This window comes from Solanum stenotomum, chromosome 8 (genome assembly GCF_019186545.1).
Source record: "Solanum stenotomum isolate F172 chromosome 8, ASM1918654v1, whole genome shotgun sequence".
In the NCBI taxonomy this organism is placed as follows: domain Eukaryota; kingdom Viridiplantae; phylum Streptophyta; class Magnoliopsida; order Solanales; family Solanaceae; genus Solanum; species Solanum stenotomum.
In genome coordinates, this window is record NC_064289.1 from 14,759,017 (window position 1) to 14,781,410 (window position 22,394).

General features: G+C 30.6%; 2 protein-coding genes and 3 non-coding genes across 5 annotated transcripts; 2 read left to right on the plus strand and 3 right to left on the minus strand.

The window, feature by feature from the left end:
• Positions 1 to 1,689: 1,689 nt before the first annotated feature.
• Positions 1,690 to 5,785, minus strand: LOC125874744 (uncharacterized). Its single transcript, XM_049555756.1, has 3 exons — positions 5,497 to 5,785; positions 3,195 to 3,754; positions 1,690 to 2,084 (listed from the first exon to the last, which is right to left on the minus strand). The coding sequence occupies exons 1-3, from the start codon at positions 5,660 to 5,662 to the stop codon at positions 1,833 to 1,835; spliced, it is 978 nt and encodes a 325-aa protein (XP_049411713.1). The 5' UTR covers positions 5,663 to 5,785; the 3' UTR covers positions 1,690 to 1,832.
• A 5,613-nt stretch (positions 5,786 to 11,398) lies between these two features.
• On the minus strand, positions 11,399 to 14,121 carry LOC125873532 (calcineurin B-like protein 1). Its single transcript, XM_049554448.1, has 8 exons — positions 14,043 to 14,121; positions 12,925 to 13,007; positions 12,736 to 12,795; positions 12,338 to 12,446; positions 12,188 to 12,240; positions 11,897 to 11,977; positions 11,541 to 11,653; positions 11,399 to 11,468 (listed from the first exon to the last, which is right to left on the minus strand). Exons 1-8 carry the CDS (start codon positions 14,119 to 14,121, stop codon positions 11,399 to 11,401), a joined length of 648 nt encoding a protein of 215 aa, XP_049410405.1.
• A 5,024-nt stretch (positions 14,122 to 19,145) lies between these two features.
• TRNAN-GUU (transfer RNA asparagine (anticodon GUU)) lies at positions 19,146 to 19,219 on the plus strand. Its single transcript has one exon. It is a non-coding gene; the product is annotated as a tRNA-Asn (tRNA).
• An 892-nt stretch (positions 19,220 to 20,111) lies between these two features.
• TRNAW-CCA (transfer RNA tryptophan (anticodon CCA)) lies at positions 20,112 to 20,183 on the plus strand. Its single transcript has one exon. It is a non-coding gene; the product is annotated as a tRNA-Trp (tRNA).
• A 1,711-nt stretch (positions 20,184 to 21,894) lies between these two features.
• Positions 21,895 to 21,966, minus strand: TRNAW-CCA (transfer RNA tryptophan (anticodon CCA)). The gene has a single exon. It is a non-coding gene; the product is annotated as a tRNA-Trp (tRNA).
• Positions 21,967 to 22,394: the final 428 nt, after the last annotated feature.

The window sequence follows — 22,394 nt, forward strand, 5'->3', positions numbered from 1 at the left end:
CATCAAAACTGACTGAAAGGTAAGTTCTAAGGAATGATGGTCAAACCAACTCAGTTGTATGGGGCATAGTAATTGTCAATTAAGAACTCTCGTGTTCACAAGGTAAAAGTTGTGTACATGAGGATATTACAATAGAACTGCATGCATACTAAAAGAGATATAATTAGAAATGAAGATATCTAGGACAAGATGGGAGTAGCTTCAGCAGAGGACAAGATGTCGGAGAGGAGATACACATATGTCTTAGTACAAAGATGTGAGAGGTTATTTATGAATCGTTTCAAGAGAGGTAGAGATAGATCAAAGAAGTATCAAGGAGAGGCAGAGGTAGACTAAGAAGTATTTTGAAATGTGATTAGGTGGAATATGATGCAATTTCAGCTTACAGAGGACATGGAATATAGGAGTGTGGAGGACACGAATTAAGGTAAAAGGTTAGTAGGTGACAGTTGTCTCGCGCTCTATTCATATTAATTGTCATAGTATTGTTTTAGTAGTTTCCTGACCTTTAATATTTGTTACAATCTATTGTTCCTTGTATCTCAATCATCGTATTATTTTGTTGTAGTTTATGTTATGTTACTATATGTTGTTTTTTGGTATTATTTATTGTTTCTCATACTTTTGATACTTCTTTTTCTAGACTGTTTTTTTCTTGAGCTAAGGTTCGCCTACACTCTACGCTTCCAACATCTCACATTATGAGACTACACTTATGCTGATGTTGTTGCCATTGATAAATCAACTATAATAGTAACTAGCTATTATTTGATAGAACCCCGCCCCCCCACCCCACCACACACACATGTTACATACAAACTCTACATGTCAAACATGAGTCAATTAAACTCTAAAATTTTAAGTCTTTTATTTTTTGTAAAATATAAATTTATGGAGTCAAATTTTATATTTGAAAAAAATTCACATCACAATTTGAAATTTCAAATCCTACTTTTCGGAGAATTTAGAATTTGAAAATTGAAATTATAATTTTATGCAAATTTCATAAATAACGTTGATTTAAATCAGACTCTCAAATCCTATGACCAAACACCAACATAATTTAAGGGATTAAATTGGTTGCTCTTCCATTTTATTTTCTTGAATCAGAGAGCACTGGTGATTGAAGTTGATTTAGTGATCAAATTATTCAGATTAATAGTACTTCCTATTAAAGGCAATTGCAAGATTAGGCATAAATCAAATCCAGTATCTAAAATGTACAAATTGTGTGGGATTGGAATTGTAGCCACTCACTCTACATCAACAATTCAACATGATAGAAGTTGACCAATAAAAATAGGAACTCCCAAAAGAAAACAATGTCTAATTATGAACCATTTATGTCCCAAATGATTCATAAATTCACTATTATCGTACAAAGTCAAATAAAATAAATCCAAATTAGGAACCTTCTCAAAATCCCCTAATGTTTCTATCTTATCAATTGACATAAACCTGATGCTAGTACAATAATTCAGAATTCTGCGATTTGGGCATATTAGAATTTTAGCATCTTTCACTCTACATAAATCTCATTAGTTCCACAACTAAGGATTATTGAAAAGCTGCTTGAATTGTAATGTGAATTTACTAGCTAATCCCATATATTAAGGAATTGTAAGCTTAACACAAGAAGATGGATAGGAAGCAACTTCAAAAACCAAACCCAGCCATCGATGACCTTATAGAAACTCCCTTCAGCCACATAAAACCTAAACATATTTGCATACACGCTAACAGCATATACATGATAGAAACTCAAACAAGATGAGTACTTGACTGACTACTTGTGTAGTATCAAAAGCTAAAAACCACTCGGTAATTAAAGCTCAGTCATCATCAAAGTACTTTTCTTCAGCATCATAATTTGCTTCTTTCATCCAGTGATCATCCAAGGTCTCATCCTCATCAATTTTTGAGTAATCCAGACTATCTTCTCCTAATAAAAACTTTTCCTGCATGATGTAAGAAAACTGGTCCAGTCGTTCTTGCATCTCCTCTGTTGATAAAGTTTCCATCACAGCAGCTCTTCTCATTTCTGATGGCACGTCATTAGAAGCATCAAGATTGATTGGGTGAACCTTCACATAGGAAAGAAATCATTTTCTGATAAGTAATAGGAACAGAAAGCCTACTAAGGATAACAGGCTAAACAAAAAGACAATGGTCTATACTTTGAGAACATATTCTGTGAGGGTACTATTGACAAACAAGCATGCATTCAACAAAACCTAAATATAACTCCAACTTGAACCTCTACAAAGCTTCACTACAACTGGAAGGCAATAATGGACAGTGATTGGAGAATGATAATGGTGAGAGCTCCCTGTTGACACGACTCCAACTTGAGCTTCTAAAAAACTTCCGAATAAACCAAATAAGCTAACAAACAAGATAACACTTGAAAACTTGATCTCCAGGAATATGAAGGCAAAATAAAGCTCTTTAAAATATCAGTTTTTTTTTTATGACAATAAAGCTCTTTAAAATATCAGTTTTTCAGCTGAAGAGACCTAAAAATTCATATCCCTTTTTACATCACACTTTTACTTCTCAATTTCAATGGAAACACTGCGGCTTTAAGTTAGACTGTTGCCAATAGTACATTCAGATTTGCCTCCCCCCCCCCAAAAATAAAAATAAAAATTGACACCATTTAAAGGCACACTAGTAGGACTTTCCAACTGGCAATTACGAAGTATAACTTCATAGCTCTCCAGAGTTTGTTAACATGTTACCGCAGAACATCACAAAGATAAGTGAGTCAGAAGTTGCAATGAATTAGGCTTAAGATAGACTCCCAGAAGCTAAAACACTTTTACACTTTAGGGAAAGTACTAACTTAAAGAACTCCTTTATTTTTATGAAGACTAACTAAAAGAACTCCTTGTGTTGTAACCCCCACACAATACTAAAGTACCTCCAACAGATATCCCATTCCTACTCAATCGTTGCAAAACTACAAAAAGAATATGCCATATTTGACAAAACATGACCAAAATTATGTCTTTCAATTGACAATCATCCATAATTCCCTCGGCATAAATGCAATATAATAACAAGACACAAGACAAATATGAATATCTACTGAATATAGCCTGCAAGTTAGCATGTAATTACAAATAACCAGCAAACCCAACAAATATTTTAGTGTATATTATCTACAAAGTGAGAGAAGGTACAACAACTACCTCTTGTCTATTAGATGAGATGTCCCTTTCACCTTTGTCTTGCTCCTGCTCCTGCTCCTGCTCCTCCTCCTCTTCTTCTTCTTCTTCCTCCTCGGTTTCTTCTTCTTCTTCTTCTTCCTCTTCCTCCTCCATCTTCTCAAGTTCCTGATTATCAAACCCTATCCAATCACTTTGAACCACGCCTCGTCTCTGTTGCTCATCCCTAATTTTCTTGACAAGCATTGCCTCTTCTGACCGCCTCATCAGTGTCTCAGACCATCGCTCCCCCGGTCTTGCCATGCTCCTCCCACTTGGATCCTGAAACCTCCCTATATACTCATGGTGCAAATATGGCTCTCTTTCCCTCATTGCATCCTCTGAAAAGTACTGTCCATCACTTACCAATTTGTCCAGATATGCTCGCCGTCTGTTCTTAATCTTAACTGATTTGGACTTCAGATCATCTTGCGTTGGGCTAATAACACTTCGCAGGCGATTCAGATGCCAATTGATTTCATAATCATTTTCCATAGTTCCAAATTCATTTAGCTCATCTGATGTTAACTGCGATCCATAACGTTCTGAGATTCCAATAATCAACAAAGAGATATTTAGAAACACAGATTAATGAAGTTTATAATGTTTCTTCATTTAAAAGATAATGAAGCTAAAAGTTCTAGTTCAGCACATGAGATATTAGGCCTTTAGTGAGGTAAACAACCCAAATAACATGCTCAATCAAATAGGCCCATTACTGGAACCTAAGCATTTACAAGTTGAACCCTCAAATTTACAAAGAGGGAGGAAGTGCTAGGAACAGTTTCAGTTGGAATAACCATACAAGGTGCATATGATTTGGAGCATAATAACCTACGCCTTCTTCCCTATATAATGAATCTATATATTTGACCACTCTCTTGTTTGGAAATATTTGATCTCTCAAAACTGGCTTTCAACATTTAAACAAACATCAGTGTTGAGTAAAAGGCTCGAGTGATGAGCGCTTAAACCAAGATAGTAAGTGAAGCTTGTCTGCTTTGCCTCTCTTAGCTGGTGCTCACACCAATGCAACAAGGCCTGCGCCTCATGGCTCGTGGTCTGTCTTTAACAAGACACACTAGATAATAATTCTTTTTTATAACCGTGGTGTCCAGGCCATCTTGCGCACACCTTGACTAATTCCACAGTTTACCTGCCAACTCCCACAAGCAACACATACTAGATAACTCGATCCGCCAAGGCTAGAACAGATCGAAAGAAATCACCTAGAGACGGCTAGAGTTTTTGCCTCTATTGAAATTTGAAGCTGAGACCTCATGGTTCTCAATCCATTTCATTGATCACTAGGCTACACCCTTGGGTGCGACGACACTAGATAAGTATGAAAAAAATCCATTGAATGAATTAGTAAAAAAAAATTACAATGGTGGTGTCTGGATCAACTTACACACACCTCGACTATTTCCCCGAGTACCATCTATCTCATGTGCTGAGTAACAGCTATCTCATGTTAGCATAGGCATCAGGTAAAACTCTTAGGCAAATGAAGAGAAATCACCTAATATTTTTGGTCTCTATTGGGGTCTAGCTCATGATCTTTCATGGTTTTCACCCACTTCACTGGCCGCTAGACCAACCCTTCGGTGAGAATGGATATTAAATTGATCAAGGAATAAGATTTTAGAAATTTATATCTGAAAATTTGTCATTGAGTACTTAAAATCATTTTATGCTTGCTAAACTGACACGAATCACCTCATATATTTTTTTTGATATAAAAGTAGAACTGTACACCTACTGGGAGAATCACCTCATATATTTCTCTTCAATATCTTATCTAAATAACTGTTGTTTGTGTGTAGTCAGTTTTTCACACATTAGATTTTTTCTATCTGCTCCTTAGCACCTTTATTCGCTAAAGCTCACGACTCTAATTGCAGTTTGCCTTAACGTTCCACTAGACTAAGGTGCTTTTGCCTCAACAACTCTGACAAACATAAAGCATCAATAAGATAAGAGGTCTAACACGAAATACTAAGATTTCTCCAAAGATAAGCAGAACTGATTCTATGTATATCAACTATGCAATGTTGTCTCCTTTTATAATTGAAAGTGCTGAATATTTTGAGGGAGGAGGAAACAATGAATTCAAGGCAAACATATCGATTAGATGAGGAAAAGTTGTTCCATCACAATCTAATAGCAGAATTTCTGGCAACGCCACGAGGTCAAGGTTAATTGCACAATTATCAGCCACATAAAAAATAAAACACATATGATCATTATAATCGCTAGAAAAAAATACTAAAAATTAGTAGAGTACCTAGAAAAAGGGGAGTGTCGCGAGAGAGAAGGTCGATAAGGAGGGATTTGCGTTGGAAGGCAGTGGAGGCGGACGATTGCTGAGCGCGTGGGAAATAGAGGTTATCAAGCCCTGAAAGCCTATCTGATATCTTCTCCATGGATTGATTACTCAAAGTTTTAGCCATAGACGACGTCGATTTCCGCTTGCAAGCGCCTAGCTATATAAAAACACACCCCTCCACCCACCGCCGGCGAGTAACAACTCATGTGAAGTCGGTTCGTTCAGACTTCAGACGTAGCTTTACAAGTTTGCCCTCATGATTTGACATTCGATATAAAATTCAGAAAAAGGAAATTAGGTTTTATATTATACTACATATTTTTGAAAATTATTATTTAAAATAAAAATGTTTTTAAATATTTTAATATATATATTAAATATTAAATGAATTAATACATTTATAAAGAGAAAAAATTAAGCGACTAAGCAAACATATACTACATAATTATTTAACATAGTTATAGTGAACAATTTACCACTCACCACTAACTTTTAGTCATATTTACACAAACCACGTTTCATTTTTTGTATATTTCGTTTCTACACTTTTACAAAGTTATATAATTTATGTCTCTCCATAATCTTCTTATTTATTTTTCTCCTTAATTCACTCAACAAAAGTTAGAAATTCTTCTTTCCCTTCAACAAAAGTTAGAAATTCTTCTTTCCCTTTCAAATTGTGCAGCAAAGATTTAAGGGCAACTTATGGTGATTTCAACTTTTTTTTTAGCTAAAAACGATATCTTAAATTGTGAATAATTTAACATCGAACATAACCAAAAGATAGAGATCCAAAATTTTGATAGGTCACGCCTTCGACAAGTCAGCTAAAACAAATGCAAAATTTTAAACGACTAGAATCCATATTCAAACAGGACATTCAACTGAAATAAGTCTAAGCTCTAGGAACTCGGTTTCTGTCTCATCCAAATCTACCCAAACTTATTGCGGTTTCAACTTTCATTTTTTTTCATTTGTATTTGGTCATCACATCAATTTTTTTTGGTTTTTAGTTTTATCCTTGGATACAATTAAAATTATGAATGAACAAATTCCTTCCAAAAAATCACTCGAGGTATACAAACGCATCCAAGTTTTTCAGATTTTCAATTGTAAATATACAATAGATTCATGTGTATTTATCAATTAATTTTTTTGTTTAAATGTTTTACGATTTGTTGAGAGATTTGGTTTGTATTTTCAACAATTATATACAATTATTTTTTGTGTTTGTATATTATCAGCAAGTATGCATTCTAGCTATTATTTATAAAATTTCAGCATTGTTGAGGTATTTATATAATTTGTTTTGTATATTTTTTGTAATTTGTATTTCTATCAATACATTTTACATTATGTTGTATATGATTTTATGGATCAATGTTTGTTGCGGATTTCTTTTTTTTTTTCAAACCTTCTTATTTGTATATTTTCAACAATTGTATACAATTTTTTATTTTGTACTTATATATTATCAGCAAGTATACGTTTCAGCTATTTATTTGTATAATATCAATATTTGATAGATTTACTTATTTGTATATTTCAAATAATTGTGTGTGTAAATATATATACTACAAGGTGAAGCCCGTGCACAACACAGACCCAACATATCAAACACTTAAAAGTTTTCTTTCAATAGTAATTGAAAAGCTAAATGTGCCACCCTATAATTAAAATAAAAATGGATACTGAATATCCATAGTCCAGAATTTTCTATACATAGGTATAGTATAAGTTCATTCCTTACGATGTGTGCAGGAAAATGTAATTGTGCTCTTCCAACAACCAATCTAAAGGATTTCTCTGCTTTAACTTCATTTGTGCTCATGTGGGTATGAAGATGCATATAATAGTTTTTTATTTGTTAATTCAAGTTTCCCATACAAACACACGAGAAAATAAGATAAGAATTAGTAACATTTAATATAAGATTTTGAAAAATATTTTCCACATTAGCTTTTCTCTGGTTGTTGTTGATATCATGAACTTTATAAACAACCAAGCAACAATGACAAATATAAAGATTAAAAGGTGGAATAACATGTCTTGAGACGTAGAGTGAAATACAAAAATCAACGAAAAAAATTAAATTTTGTTGCATATAAATAAAAAAGAGTTGTACCCCATGAAGGTAAGGTTCCAATTTCAAAGACTCGTGTTGATTTCGACACATTACTCTACATAATCAAATCAAGTAATCATAAAAATATTTGTACCAAAGCAGAATGTGAATATTAAATAAGCTATAAAAAAAAAAACTTATCAAAGCTTTGTAATTTTCTATGTTGTCTTGGAATTGTCTATTTTTCAGCTGAAGATGGAATTGAAAATACACTATAAAATTGAACGGGAAGAATTAACCTTGAAAATCAAAAGGATTTTAAGAAATTCAGAAAATGCATTTGCCTCTTTTTCTTGTTAGGGATTTGGATTGTGAATTCTTGATTGGCTTGAAATTGTAGGAGACAGATTTTAGCAACTTAATTAGTAGCTTATATAATAGGAGTGCTACATGTAGAAGTTCATTCATTGAATTGTAGCAAGTCATATGCAAGCATTGTGTTGTAACTAAATACCTTGTACATAAGTGAATAAGAACGATTTTCACAAGTAGACGATAGTCCTTTACTATTCATGAACTGATTTAAGATAGGAATATGTTAGAAAATGATGAAACTGGTCAAAAAAAGAAGTTAGAGTTAGATGTGTGTTCAATTGCATCCTAAAATGACACGTACACAATTGTAGAAGCAAATTTAAGCCTAAAGAAGACACCTAGCAATTCCAATTATAATCAGATATCATTTAACCCAACAAAATTAAGTAAATTCCTCTGCTACCCTTATTCATTCCATCTTTGATATACACCTTTTATTGCATACAGTACCATCCATATAAAAGTGTTCGTACTTTAAACTGTCATTTCTAAAATAGGAGAATATATATATATATATATATATATATATTAAGTCATTTTTTAACATATTTATTTAGGAATTTAAATTCATCTCTTTTGTTTGGTAGAAATTAAAATTGGTAAGAAATTCTAATTAGATACAATAATCATGATTTGTGAGATTGTTTTTCTTTTTAATAACTTAAATTACCGCCTCATTAATTAAGTTAAGAGTCCAATTTGTATAAAAATAAATAAGTTTCCAGCGAGATATGTGTATAATAGCTACTGAAACTATGATTACGTTACGAAATTAGACAAATTATAACTAATTAAAAAGACTCATTATGTTTTAACTCTTAGCTATTTATGAAATTTCTTCAATAATAAATAATGTCACACAAAACCTAAACATGGAAGAAGGTAAACTGTAACAATAATAGATGCATGTTTAAGTTCACTTTCATTGATTCGTTTATTTGTGGTGATTTATTTGGCCTTCGAGATTTACAAAATGGATATTTTTTAAAGGAAAAATCAACCCCTATCACTAAATAAGATTAAACCTAACCATGGATGAAGGTAAACTGTAACAATAATAGTTGCATGTTTAAGTTCACTTCCATTGATTTGTTTTTCGAGTTTAACAAAAATGGATATTTTTCTACGGAAAAATCACCCTTATCACTAAATAAGCCTATATTACTAAACATATAAAACATAACAAATTTGAACTTTGTAATAAATTTACAACCGCATGATCTTGGTAATAAAAGAGATATCTAACAATAAGCTTATAAATAGTACTATGTGTGTATATATATATATATATAGGCGGACCCAATATTTGAAGATAGGGGAGCACCACTAAGAGTGACTCAAGAGTAAGGCTAGGAGTGACTCAAGGTAAGGTTAACAAAGGCTTAGGCCTCTTAAATTTTAAGGGCTCAATAAATTTTAATATTGAATTTTATTATTTTTTGCCTTTAACCAATATTGAATATTATAATTTAAAAAATATAAAAATTAATAAAGAAGAACAATTTTTAAAAAGGTTAACGGTTAAGAAAAGCTGATTTTAAAGGCAAAAAATTGTAACCTCTTGCGAAAATCGAACTCACATAGTTGCAGTCCAAAGTGTTTACTTCCACCAGTGCATCCATATGACTTTTGGTTATATGGGTGCACAAGCAAATATATTATCGTTTTATAAACTATCTATATACAAAAAAACTTTAAAAGTTGTCAGATGCACGTGCACCCTCGCAGATGCATGTGGGTCCGCCTCTGCACATATATATATATATATATATATATTTGTTTATTTATTTTTTTTTATTTTTTTTTAGTATAGTATAGAAACAACAAACGCAGGTGTTGAATCACCTCATATTGCATTAGGAACAATCCTTCCCCATTTTCCTTGGTATAGTAAGCGTCTTTCCGATTCTGACTTAATTATGTGGTGTGATGCGATTCGTTATTTTGTTAGACGCATTTTTTTCCATACAATCTCATTTTATGTAAATGTGTTTAAATTAGCCTAATAAAGAGAGATTTTTTAATTCGTACCATTACAGTTTTATGGATATAAATTCATGTCATAAAGACTAAATGATAAATTTAAAATTAAATTATTTCTAGATAGAGAAAAAAATCATTAATATAAAATTAGATGGAGGGTATAAAAATACCAAATGATTTGATTAGTTTAATTAAGAAAAAATAAGTACATTTCCAAAACTAAAACGGAAGTCATGGGAAATGGACTAGAAAAGATGAGAAGAAAACTTGTATAATTTGAAGCAAAAGAAGATCCCAAATTACCGTATCAAGACCAGTGTTATAAAAGGCTGTCTATTCGACGTAGAGGAAGTTTATAGTTAGGTCCACCGATCATAACGATGAGATTTCTCGTGGCTGAGGCGAGGATCGATACAACACCAGGGCAGGAGAGTCTTGATACGTGAAACAAGATCAAACCCATCACCCGCGAGGAAGTGGTTGATATCGTGTTCGAGCGGTGAATGGAATTGAAGCAAATGATGAAAATATAAGAGGAGAAGAATGATTGGTGAAAAAACCTGCCTCCTCTCACCAGAAAGATTAATGGTAGTGGGGAAGCAGGCTAAAAGGGGTAGAGATAAATTAAACTGGACCAACTTGATATAATGAGAATAAAAAAATGATGACAAGAAAGAAAAAATGGGAATTTTGTGGTCATGAAATTAAATGTGGTAGACCAATTGTTCTACGTTAAAATTGTATGCACGGCCAATCTAAAAAATATTTACCCTATGCGTACGTAAATCTCTATAATAAACATTAATTGGTAAATGATTAAAATGACCGACGAAAACATCTTAACACAGCTAGTGACTATCACTTGAATTCTTCAAAACAACTAACAACAACATACCTTGTAAATTCCCACCTAGCTAGGGAGGCTAGAGTGTACCCGAGGTAAATAGACCATTTCCGATCGAAAGACCCTCGGCCAGGTAACACATATCAAAGTAGATTTAAAATTAGGAGAAAAAGACATCACCAATAATAGGGTAAACATTCTAAAGCATACAAAGAAAAGGAACAGTAACCGCAACAAAATAAAACTATAGCTGAAGCAATAAGCAACATGTAGTTTGAAACTACTTTTTTCTTTTATCATTACACATGCAGTTATGCTACGCAAGATTTTCCAGCTCAAAACAGAAAACAAAAACAGTTTGAAATGTAACCTCACTATCCTGCTCACTCACCATTAAATGGCAGGATATTGCTAACAAAAGAACATGAGGCTCGCTTAACCTCTTGATTCAATCACTATTGTTCCCATTTTAATCGATCGCCTTTAGTTTTTCTACATTCTAGAAAAAGAGCTCCAACTCCCCAACCAAACTTAGGTGCATCAATAAATGACCAGAGTAAGGAGAAAGAGAATCGACCTCAACTATATATACTTCATAGTTGGGTAGCAGCTTCATCAACTTGAGAATGAAATACGAAGCTTGGGAAAGTAGTAGTTATATCCCTGCATCAAGAAAAAACTCATGAGATTAAGGCATCCTATGTCTAATATATTTATGTTTTCAAAACTTGATACCTTAGATATGGAAGAGTCATTATCCTTAATAATGAAGGATTTCGGCCCACAAAGTCGTGCCATTCAGATAGGTCAATCTTTCCATCCTGATTTGAGTCTGCCTCCAAAAATGTCTACACATTGACTAATTATTAAAATTCCAGAAGACGCGATTATAATTAGGAGTGCAAAGAGTAAAAGCTTTACAGTATTCTATTCTTGGTTGACCAAGAAGCCAACTATACATTACAGTGAGAATAAATTGCAAACAGTTCCATTAACATTTTATTATACACAGAATAAGCAGAGATACCGATGTTTGTGTATGGTGAGAATGGAAAGTACTTATAATTGGTCATTAATTATCAGTAAACTACCTTATCAAGTATTATCTCAACGGTCTCGTCATCCAACGTCATCTCAGACTCAGCTAAAAGTGCAATCAACATTTGCTTAACCTGCCAAAATCACAAATAATTAAGAAGACTGCAAACATATTGGATATATAGATACCAAAAACCAATAAAAGCATGATGTGAATCAGTAAACATCATGATGTTTAATTTATTTATCTATTTATTGAGGACTCCGACTCTTAAACAAACCAAATATAGCAAGAATCTTGTAGATCATTTTCAACATACACAAACTAACTAGAGCATATATACCTCTTGTCGCTCGATGAACCCCGTGTCATCCATATCATAAAGCCTAAATGAAACTGCAACAACGGAAAGATGGATTTTCAACGTGTGCCAGTTAAGCAAGAATAGAAAAAAAAGAACTAGACAGTTATATTTATCATTTGTTTCACTTACAATCGATCTTCTCTTCTTGTGGGGCATTTGGGTGGAAAACGTTAAGTGCTCTAACAAAATCACCAAAATCAATTACTCCTTTTTGCTTTACATCAAAGAGATCAAAAATCTGCATACAAAAAGGCAAATTAATATATCATATATATCCCATCAAAAGTAGAATAGTTCTGAGCTTTTCACATTTAATCTAATCAGCTTCACTAATTGTCAAGTCATCACATGATTCCGTAACTTAATCCACATTTTAATGAACCACTATAGAAGTTATCTGACACAACATATTAAGCTATAACCGTTATGCTAATTTTACTTAAAGAAATTATTGAAGCATACACAAACCAGCATAATATTATCAAAGGAAAAAAAAACACCATGCTCCATATCAAAGTTATACGTACCCGATTTGCAAAAAGATTTTCTTTCTGTTTGCTCTTGAATAAAGCCAACTGAAACTCTTCCTGCAATTCCAACATGATTTTCACAAGCATAAGAAAAACAAAAACAAGTACTTCGTCATAAGGAAAACAATAATACATTTGGGATGATGCAGCACAAAGTCACAATTTGGGTGGTTAATAGAAGACTACCTTGCTTATTAGCCCATCATCAATCACCGAACTGCTAATAATCTTGAACAGCTCAAATAATGCTTCAACTTCACTTACACTAACTGCAAAAGAAGAAATAACAGATAGAAAAACATATAAGCAAGGATGTGCAAAGAGCCGTGGGGGTAAGTAAGACAAACGACCTAGAAGGTTCAAACATTGGTTGATTTTAACTTAGCCGTTGTTCATTTCATAAGTGATAACACTTTTATGGTAATAAGTATTTACATATCTTAAGTTAACATTAATACTCGTCTTTATTATTCAACAGTAACAATTATGTTTAGAATATCGAAGTATTATTTTAGGTACGCAGGTTGCAATCCAATCCATTTTTATTCAACCCGTCCATTTGCCATCACTAATCTTAAAGCTGACAAAGAATTCAAAATCGAAGGTCATTGATTTTGACTTACATCAACCAGGGGCGACTCAACGTAATTTGAGGCATAAAGCGAAATTTTAATTAGATGTCTAAAATCTATATAAACTTTATTTTCTTAACTTTTAAAATGCAAATTATTACTTAACATCTTTTGTTAAAATGATTTCTTCGACTTCGTTTTTTAATTACTTTATTCTTAGGTAAGATTTTATCACAACGTTGAGAAACATTTTTTTACTAGACAATCATTATATAAATTGTTAACATAATTTTATAAACAGTAAGTTGACAAACATTACATAAAGATAAAGATAATAGTTAGAACTATAGAATTTGATACAATAAATTAATAAGTTGGTATAACAATACTTTAATATGTTTATATAATACTTGAAAATTTAAGAAGAAACACAAAAAAAATAATTGTAAGTCAATACTTTAGACTATTGATTTATATTTTTGATAGTATATAACTCTAACTTATCAAAAATTTAAAAAAAGAAAGTGTAAAAGAATTTTAAAAAGATAAATAATATGAGTGTTAACAAAGAGAATGTAAACTGACAAAACAATGTTTTCTTAATTTCTTCTAGTTGAATAATGTTTAAAAAAAAAATGGGCGTAAGGCATAAACCTCTAAAATTCATAGGCAAACTGAATAAAAATGTGCACACTAAAATAACAATTGAAGAAAGGTTAATTAATAACTTACAGGTTGTTTCAGAGGCAAGGACGACAGGATTTTCATATCCAGGGAACTTCTTTGCTGCTGTAGAATGAAAACAGCCCATCTACTGAAAAATATATATAGGTCAATGAAAGGAGTAAGAACACAACTAGCTAGACTAATGCATAGCAACCAGCTTCATTAAAATATATCATCAAAACCACTCAAATTCAAGCAGAAGATTCAAGAATTAAAACCTCCAGATAAAGAAAAATAATAAAACTTAAAATCCAACTAATGATAAGTCATAACAATCTATTATATATATTTGCGCATTCATAACCTAAAAGATGATCGTATCATGCTACAACTAAAAACATTCCCTGTTTTCTCTCTTTTATGACCTTCCGTTTCATCACCACATTATAATTATATCTAAGAATGCAAGCACCAAACGGGCGTAACAATGCAGAAGAATTGAGAAACTAATTACGTCAAACCGAACAGACAAACGGAGAATTCCGAGAAGAAGCTGAGTATACAGCAGCTCAGAAGTGAGCTTCAGAGGAGTGTATGTATATATACACACACAAAATCATACTTGTACATGAAGTTTCTAAAGGTGCTAAGCAACAGACAAGTGAAGTTAAAGAGAGGTCAAATTTCAGAAATTGGGGGGAAAATAAAAGTTGTAGGGTGAGTGAGTACACGCGTTTCTTAGGAGCGTGGAATAAAGGAAACTTAACACTAGAAGAAAAGAATATTTTATGGGTCAAGAATATTTCTTTAGTTTTAATTTGTTTGACTATTTTTAGTTTGATTTCATTTATTAGAAAAGAATGATATTTTGTTTTTTTTTACAATTCATTAATTTCAATATTTCTTGATTACTTTGTTTTAATTTGTTTGACCATTTTTATTTTTTTACAATTCATTAATTTCAATATTTCTTTGATTACTCCGTTTTAATTTGTTTGACCATTTTTTATTTTTTTTTACAATTCATTAATTTCAATATTTCATTTATTACTCCGTTTTAATTTGTTTGACCATTTTATGTTTTAATTTTGTTTAAAGAAGAATGCTTTTTTGTTTTTTTCTTAAAATTCATTAATTTCAATTTTATCTATGATATTAAGATTAAATATTATAAAATTAAATAGTATTTTGATATCTTTAATTTAAAATCATAAAATTTAAATATATTTTTTATTTTCTACAAAAAAAAATCAACACAAGAAGCAAATACACTTGACTATGCTAGGAAAAAACCGTTTTTTTTTTTTTGCATTTAATATAATTTAAAACATTAAGATTATGGTAATCTATTAGGATAGTTAGGTGGGGATATGCAGGTAAATAATAGGGAGCTTTCGCAAATAGCCATTATAATAAATTTAATTATGCTTCATAGTTATCATTTGCATATTTACGAGTTGTAACTATAATTTAAGTTGTCTCGCTTGTATTATTCACGGATTTGTATAATTCGCAGATTTGTATAATTCGCGGGTACATTTGTATAATTTAGTTATTTTTGTATAAACTTGAAATAACAAATTTATACAATTGCAAATATTAAAAGTGTAAACAGTTATACAAATTATATTATACAAATTTCGAATTATACAAAACTAAAAAACCGAGTCGCGTAATTATAGCTAAAAGTAAGTCAGGAATTGTAATTAAGGCAAACTATAGCTATGTTAACTAATTAACTAGTATATGTTTGTTTATACACATAATTTTCCCTAAATAATACTCTTTATGTCCCACTTTATATGGTTTACTCTAAAAAAGAATGACGCGTATCTATATTAAATAACAATTTATCTTTAAAATATTTATTTTACCTTTAATGAAATAATTTATAATCACACAAATATTTATCACTTATTTTAGAACAAAATTTCAAAAATCTTTCTTTTTTAAACTCTATGACAAGTCAAACTAATTCATATAAAATGGAATGTAAGAGTACAATAAGTTATATAAATTTTTGTAGTAGGAAATTTTATTTCATGGAATTAATCCATAATTCAAAGAAGTTTCAACGCATAACGTAAATATTATTTTGTGAGTGTAAATTTCATAAATGATCACATAATTATAACTTATTTTCATTAAAGTCGTAATTATCTTATATTGCATGTTCTTCGAAATTAGAGTCTAGTAATATTTTAACTATTGTGAAAAGGAAGTGGAACCATAGAGTAAAAACAATTTTGATCAAATTTTCATTTAGTACCACTATTAACATCAATTAGTGTGTCCAATTAGCCGTTTTATATGCCCCACGTAGTAATAATTTAGATTAGGTATATTACGTTTAACTTATAAATTTCTTTAAACGTCTGTGTTACATAAGCTCTATAATTTCTTTTTTGCCAATTGAAAAGTGTTGATCATATCATTAGACATATGTTTGTTGTTTCTAAGACAAATTAAGACATATTAATGGTATTGCCTTAATGCTTCTAAATTTGCTAATATTGAAACATCTACCATGAAGATCACTCAATGTAACCAACTTATAACGTGATCCTATAATTCCTTTAAAAGACCGTATTACATAAGCTCTATAATTCTTTTTTTGGCACTTGAAAAGTGTTGATAGTATCGTTAAATACATATACGTTGTCTTTAAAACAAATTAAGAATTTCTTAGACATATTAATGGTGTTGTCTTAATGCAATTCTGAACTTGTTAATGTTGAAGCATATGTCATGAAGGTTACTCAATGTAACCAACTTACTTGAGCTACAATTCCTTTAAACGGTCATGTTACATATGGCCTCCATTATTCTTTCTTTGACACTTGAAAAGTGTTGACAATATCATTAGATACATATACGTTTTTTCTAAGACAAATTAAAAATTTCTTAGACATACTAATGGTATTGTCTTAATGCTTCTGAACTCGTTAATGTTGAAACATCTACCATAAAGGTCACTCAATATAACCAACTTACTTGAATTGTAATTCCTTTAAACGATCATGTTACATAAGCTCTATAATTCTTTCTTTGGCACTTGAAAAGTGTTGACAATATGATCATTATGTGTACGTTGTCTTTAAGATAAATTAAGAATTTAATTCTTAGACATATTAATGATATTGTCATAGGAACTCGTTAATATTGAAACACCTATCATGATTCATGAAGGTGACTTAATATAACCAAGTTACTTGAGCTAATTCGCCTTTGTATCGTATCGCCTTGAATACGTACCCCTAAAAGTAGTTACCTTTAAATACTCCTTTTCCTTTTAAGTAATTAATTAACTACGTTAGAAATATAAAGTGTCTGGACAGATTTTTTTTAAAAAAATTTTTTGTAAAGTTCTTCGATTTTTTTTAATTATTTTTTTAATCTGTTTGAATTTTGTTCAGCTTCAGAAAAACGGAATCAAAAATACAAAATTTAACAAACACATATGGAAAGAAAAAGTTCAACCAAAAAAGAGGAATGATAGGAAAGTTCTAAGAATGATAAAGACGTATTTATTATTCAAACTATGATTATATTAATTGAATCTTTAACTTTAAATTCTAACTCATGTCACGTGTCTATCGTTTAAATTAGGCATCATTCTAACTTGAAGCCAAAAAAATTAAAAGTATTTTTCTTAATACTTTTTATTTTACTTGGGAGTAAAGACTTTTCTCTATAAATATTGGTCTTCTTCCCCAAAAAATTGTAAGAAACTCATTTTGAGTATATTTTGTAATATAAAGTGCTCTATATTTCATTGAGTTAGTACTGAAAAATACTTTGCATGAACCTTTTGTTTGGAGTGTAATTGCTAGGTATTCTCTTAAAATGGGATTAGAGTTTAATTTCAAACTCTTTTTTTGTAAACTAATTGTAATAGTAATTTGCTCTCATCCGCTAGCATGTGGACATAGATTATATTGAAGAGCAACGTTAAATTTGTCTTTTTTATTTTCTTAACTATCATTATATATATATATATATATAAAAAAAATAAAAAATTACCAATTACTTAACTTCACTATTCATCATGATTCCGTTTAGTTCTTCAAATTGCTGGTGCTGGAAGACTCATAAGAGAATAACAACATTCATTCAATTGTATATGACACTATTTTTTTTTATTATTAATTAATTTATTAAGAAAAAAATGACATATTCTAAATTTAGTTTTCTCGCTGTTTTTTTTATCAATAACATTTTTAATAGTCACAACATGTAATGAATTATGATACATCTAAAATCTTAAATTTTAAAAAAACTGTAACTATATTAATTCATATAGTAAATATTATTAGATGAAATATATTTACGACCACGAGTTAAAAAAGAAATTCGTTTCTAAAAAATATTGCAATCTTTATCCTTTGTAACGTTGTCGGAGACTATGATGGAACAATGTTCCTCTGATTACCCTTGTACGTTTTCACATGTGAAATAATTTTTCATCCTATCTTTTTATTCTAAGGTCTTAGCCATTAATATTGGAGAAAAATATTGGAAAAACTACCATTTATAGTTGTTTATTAAAATAATAGTAAATAAAATATATAATTTATAAAAAATATACATTTTGATACAAGACAAGAGTATATTTTTTTTAAACATTTAACAAGCAAAATATAATTACTTTGGCCGACCTTCTAAATATGTCATTTTTTAAAAGTGATATATATAATCAAGTTTTTGGGGGGAGAAAATAAATGTTGGGGGAGTAGTAGAAAATAATTTTCACAAGCTAAAAAAAGTATTATTCTCTCAAAAATACTTGATTGAAAAGCACTTTTGAGGAAAATACACTTATAGAAACACTTTTTAAAATCTTGGTTAAACATTAATTGTAGCTCAATTTTTTTTTTTAAATTTCTTGGTAAAAAAAAAAATACTTTTCCAAAACATATTTTTAGAAAGAACACTTCAAAATAAACTTATTTTAGAAGATTAGTGAACTGACTATAATTGGTCATTGCATAGATTTTCATGCTTTTAGATAGAATATTTTGGCACAGAATTGAATTGGTGTTCATGTGACATTTCCCCCCTTCTCCGCTCTTTTAATATTTTTAGAACTTTTTTCTTGATTTAATGATCCCAACATTTTCTCCTAGTTTATTTGATTCATTTATAATAATTGTTCAATCTGTTAACACAGCTGGAATAGCTCAGTTGGTTAGAGCGTGTGGCTGTTAACCACAAGGTCGGAGGTTCAAGCCCTCCTTCTAGCGATTAATTTTAAACATTTCTTTTTTTTTTTTTATCTTTTATGTGGGAGAGGTGACGGGATATTTTAGTAGTCATTCTTTTTTGTTATATTATTTATGCAATTTTGCTTCGATAATATTTCTTTTAAGTCGAGGGCTTATTGTTGTTGCATAATATTTAAATGATCATTTTTGCTATTGTTGTTGCATAACAATACATATAAATGATCATTTTTGTGATCATAAATCATTGAGGCACCGAACATTATCCGATTTAAAGAGGTAAATCCTCCCCTATTCTTGACTTGACAACTAAAACATCATCTTAATCCAAATTACTTGGGGTTAGCTAAATGCATCCTCGCAATCCATTTCCTCTCATATGCATATATATGAATCATCCGATCAATAATTTGGGTTCTCTAATACTAGATGTTATATACATTTATAATAATTGATATAGAAACTTAAGAACTCTGGACCAAACTTGAGCTTTACCAACATGACTTGATAGATACTTAAATTGACTAGACTTTAGTAGATAGTGCTAGCTAGGTAATCTGAAGTCCTTGTGTTGTTTCTCAGATATTCTTTCTTCCCTTTTCGTTGCCTCGTACTGCTCCAATATTTGAGATTGTTAACATTATGTGGTTTGTCACAATCACTAATGTGCAAGTGTTGAAGTGCTTTATTGATTCTTGATGTGTCATAGTTGACATGGTATAAAAACAACTTTTTTTCCACCTATAGATTATTGGTGTAAGATGTTGCTTGAATGAGGACGTATTGACAGGGGATGGAATATTTGGTCTCAATTGTTTGATTGAGGCAAGATGGCATATCCTAAATGGACATTGTTATCGATCTTATCTGATAATGGTTATTAAATATAACAAAAAGTGTTTCTACAACAACCGGATCCGTGGCGCAATGGTAGCGCGTCTGACTCCAGATCAGAAGGTTGCGTGTTCGATTCAAGTCGGGTTCAATTCCCCGAAATTCATATCCGGTCCTTTTTTTTCAATCTTTTTCCTTTTGTCTTTTGTTCTGTCCGAGAGGAAAAAAAAACAATATATTACAGTTCTGTTATTATTTCGACCACTGACAAAGGAGAAAAACAATAATAAGTAATTTTTTACTTAAAAGTAGTCAAATTTATTTTTGAGTTACTTTTAACTTTAGTGAACGTTTGACAAAGTTAAAAATAACTTAAAATAAGTTTAATTAAAATGACTTAAAAATCTCCTACTTTTCATTTTTTAAACTTAAAAGTTACTTTAGTTTAGGGATGGCAATGGGGCGGAGCAGATTGAGCTTAACCGTAAAAATTTAACCCGCTTCGCATAATAATTTTTTTCCTTTTCAATCCGCCCACCCTGCTCCGCATAATTTTTTGATTATTTCTCTTTTTAAATTAAGTTTGATACTAAAAATAAAATTCATAAAATTAAATTCATTTTCTCATTAAGTTCTATTAATTTATAAATAATGACTTAAAATTTTATTTTTTAGAGGTTAATTGGGAAGCATGTAAGAAATCGTATTAGTTTTGATTTAACCATTTTCATTTACTAAAATATTTAAATGACTTTAAAGAAATTATCTTGATAAATAATGTGCTATCACTCTTATAACATGTAAAAAGTTAAAATTAAGTTTGAATCCGCATAAAATCGCATAGACCAACAACTCGCCCCGCCCTACATTAGTTTTTAAAAAGCTCACTTCAATCCACCTTGCACAACCTTAAAATGGCTCCACACCCACCCTGCCCATTGTCATCCATACTTAAGTTTGACTTTTTAAAAACTTTTTTCTTATTAAAAAAAATTAGAGAAAATTTCACAAATAACCACTAAAATAAACTTAATTAACCTTCATAGCTACAGTTTGCTAATTATGATTCGTAGCTACATGTAAGAGGGAAGAGAGAGGTGAGCAAGAATGGAAGAGGGAGGAGAGAGACGAGCGAGAGAGTGGAGAGATGCGAATTGTATTTGTATATCTGTCAGATAATTGTATATATATTACTAGAACACATATGTATCAATAAATGTATTTGTGTGTATATATATATATATATAATTAGTATGTATATGTGTCAATAAATACAATTGCATTAGCGAAATACAATTTGTATCAATGAATAAGTTGTATACAATCATATCAATTTGTATTTGTGTATGTTTAATTTATTGTCATCAATTGTATCAATGTTTGTATCAACGAATACATGTGTATTTGTATTTGTATCACTAAAGAAATCTATATAATTGACACATATAATTTGTATAACTGTTTGTTATCATTTGTGTTTGTATAAACGACTATTAACATTAGTATTTATATAATTTGTGTTTGTATAATCGAGAAAGATGGGATAGAAAGAAGCGAAGAAAGATTGGAATTTGTATTTGTATAATCGATGATTGTTATCATTTGTATTTGTATAAACGACTGTTAATATTTGTATTTGTGTAATTTGTGATTGTATAAGCGAAGCGAGAGAGATTAGACAAGGAGAAGAGAGGTAAGAAAGATTTCACAAAGAGGTGGAGAAAGGCGAGAGAGAGGAAAAAATTAAAGGAGATATGTAACTACGGTTAAAGGTTATTTTTGAATGATAATTAGTACAAATTGTAGCTATGTTAAGTGCATAAAACTGCAAAAAAAGGTGACCGGATATTAATTCGGGAGATTGAACCCGACGTGAATCGAACACGCAACCTTCTGATCTGGAGTCAGACGCGCTACCATTGCGCCACGGATCCGGTTGTGTTATTTGAAGTACAAAAATGGTAATTATCTCTGTAACTAAATTAGTGAGCAACCACATGAATAAACCTCATGTAAGGTGATACCACGATTCTCTTCTCCTTTTGTATATCATTTAGAATGTCAAAATAATACATAACTACTAACAGAAATATTGAATAATACCAATTAATGGGACTAATATATATGTAACAAGCAATGAGATGAAACATTCTTTTATTTTATATTTTTCGTGAATGTAAAAGGATAATCGTATACTCTTAGTTAAGCTTCTTGTTTGTATATAAGATGGAACACAATTAAAACTGATCAAATCAACTTAATATACTTTTTTTCACTTATCGAAGCAAAATGCTTGATGAATATCCAGAAGAAAATATTCTCATGAACTTGATAGTGTTAATGTGTATATTAAAAAAATCAT

Bases quoted from the DNA above. Each gene is read 5' to 3' on its own strand.
- LOC125874744 (XM_049555756.1), bottom strand. From the start codon at position 5,662: ATGGCTAAAACTTTGAGTAATCAATCCATGGAGAAGATATCAGATAGG. The intron at 3,755-5,496 runs GTACTCTACTAA...TTGGAATCTCAG, and splicing joins CGACACTCCCCTTTTTCTAG to AACGTTATGGATCGCAGTTA. The intron at 2,085-3,194 runs GTAGTTGTTGTA...TCCTATGTGAAG, and splicing joins TCTCATCTAATAGACAAGAG to GTTCACCCAATCAATCTTGA.
- LOC125873532 (XM_049554448.1), bottom strand. From the start codon at position 14,121: ATGGGCTGTTTTCATTCTACAGCAGCAAAGAAGTTCCCTGGATATGAA. The intron at 11,978-12,187 runs GTATATATGCTC...TGATTTTGGCAG, and splicing joins GGTTCATCGAGCGACAAGAG to GTTAAGCAAATGTTGATTGC. The intron at 11,469-11,540 runs GTATCAAGTTTT...TTCTTGATGCAG, and splicing joins ATGACTCTTCCATATCTAAG to GGATATAACTACTACTTTCC.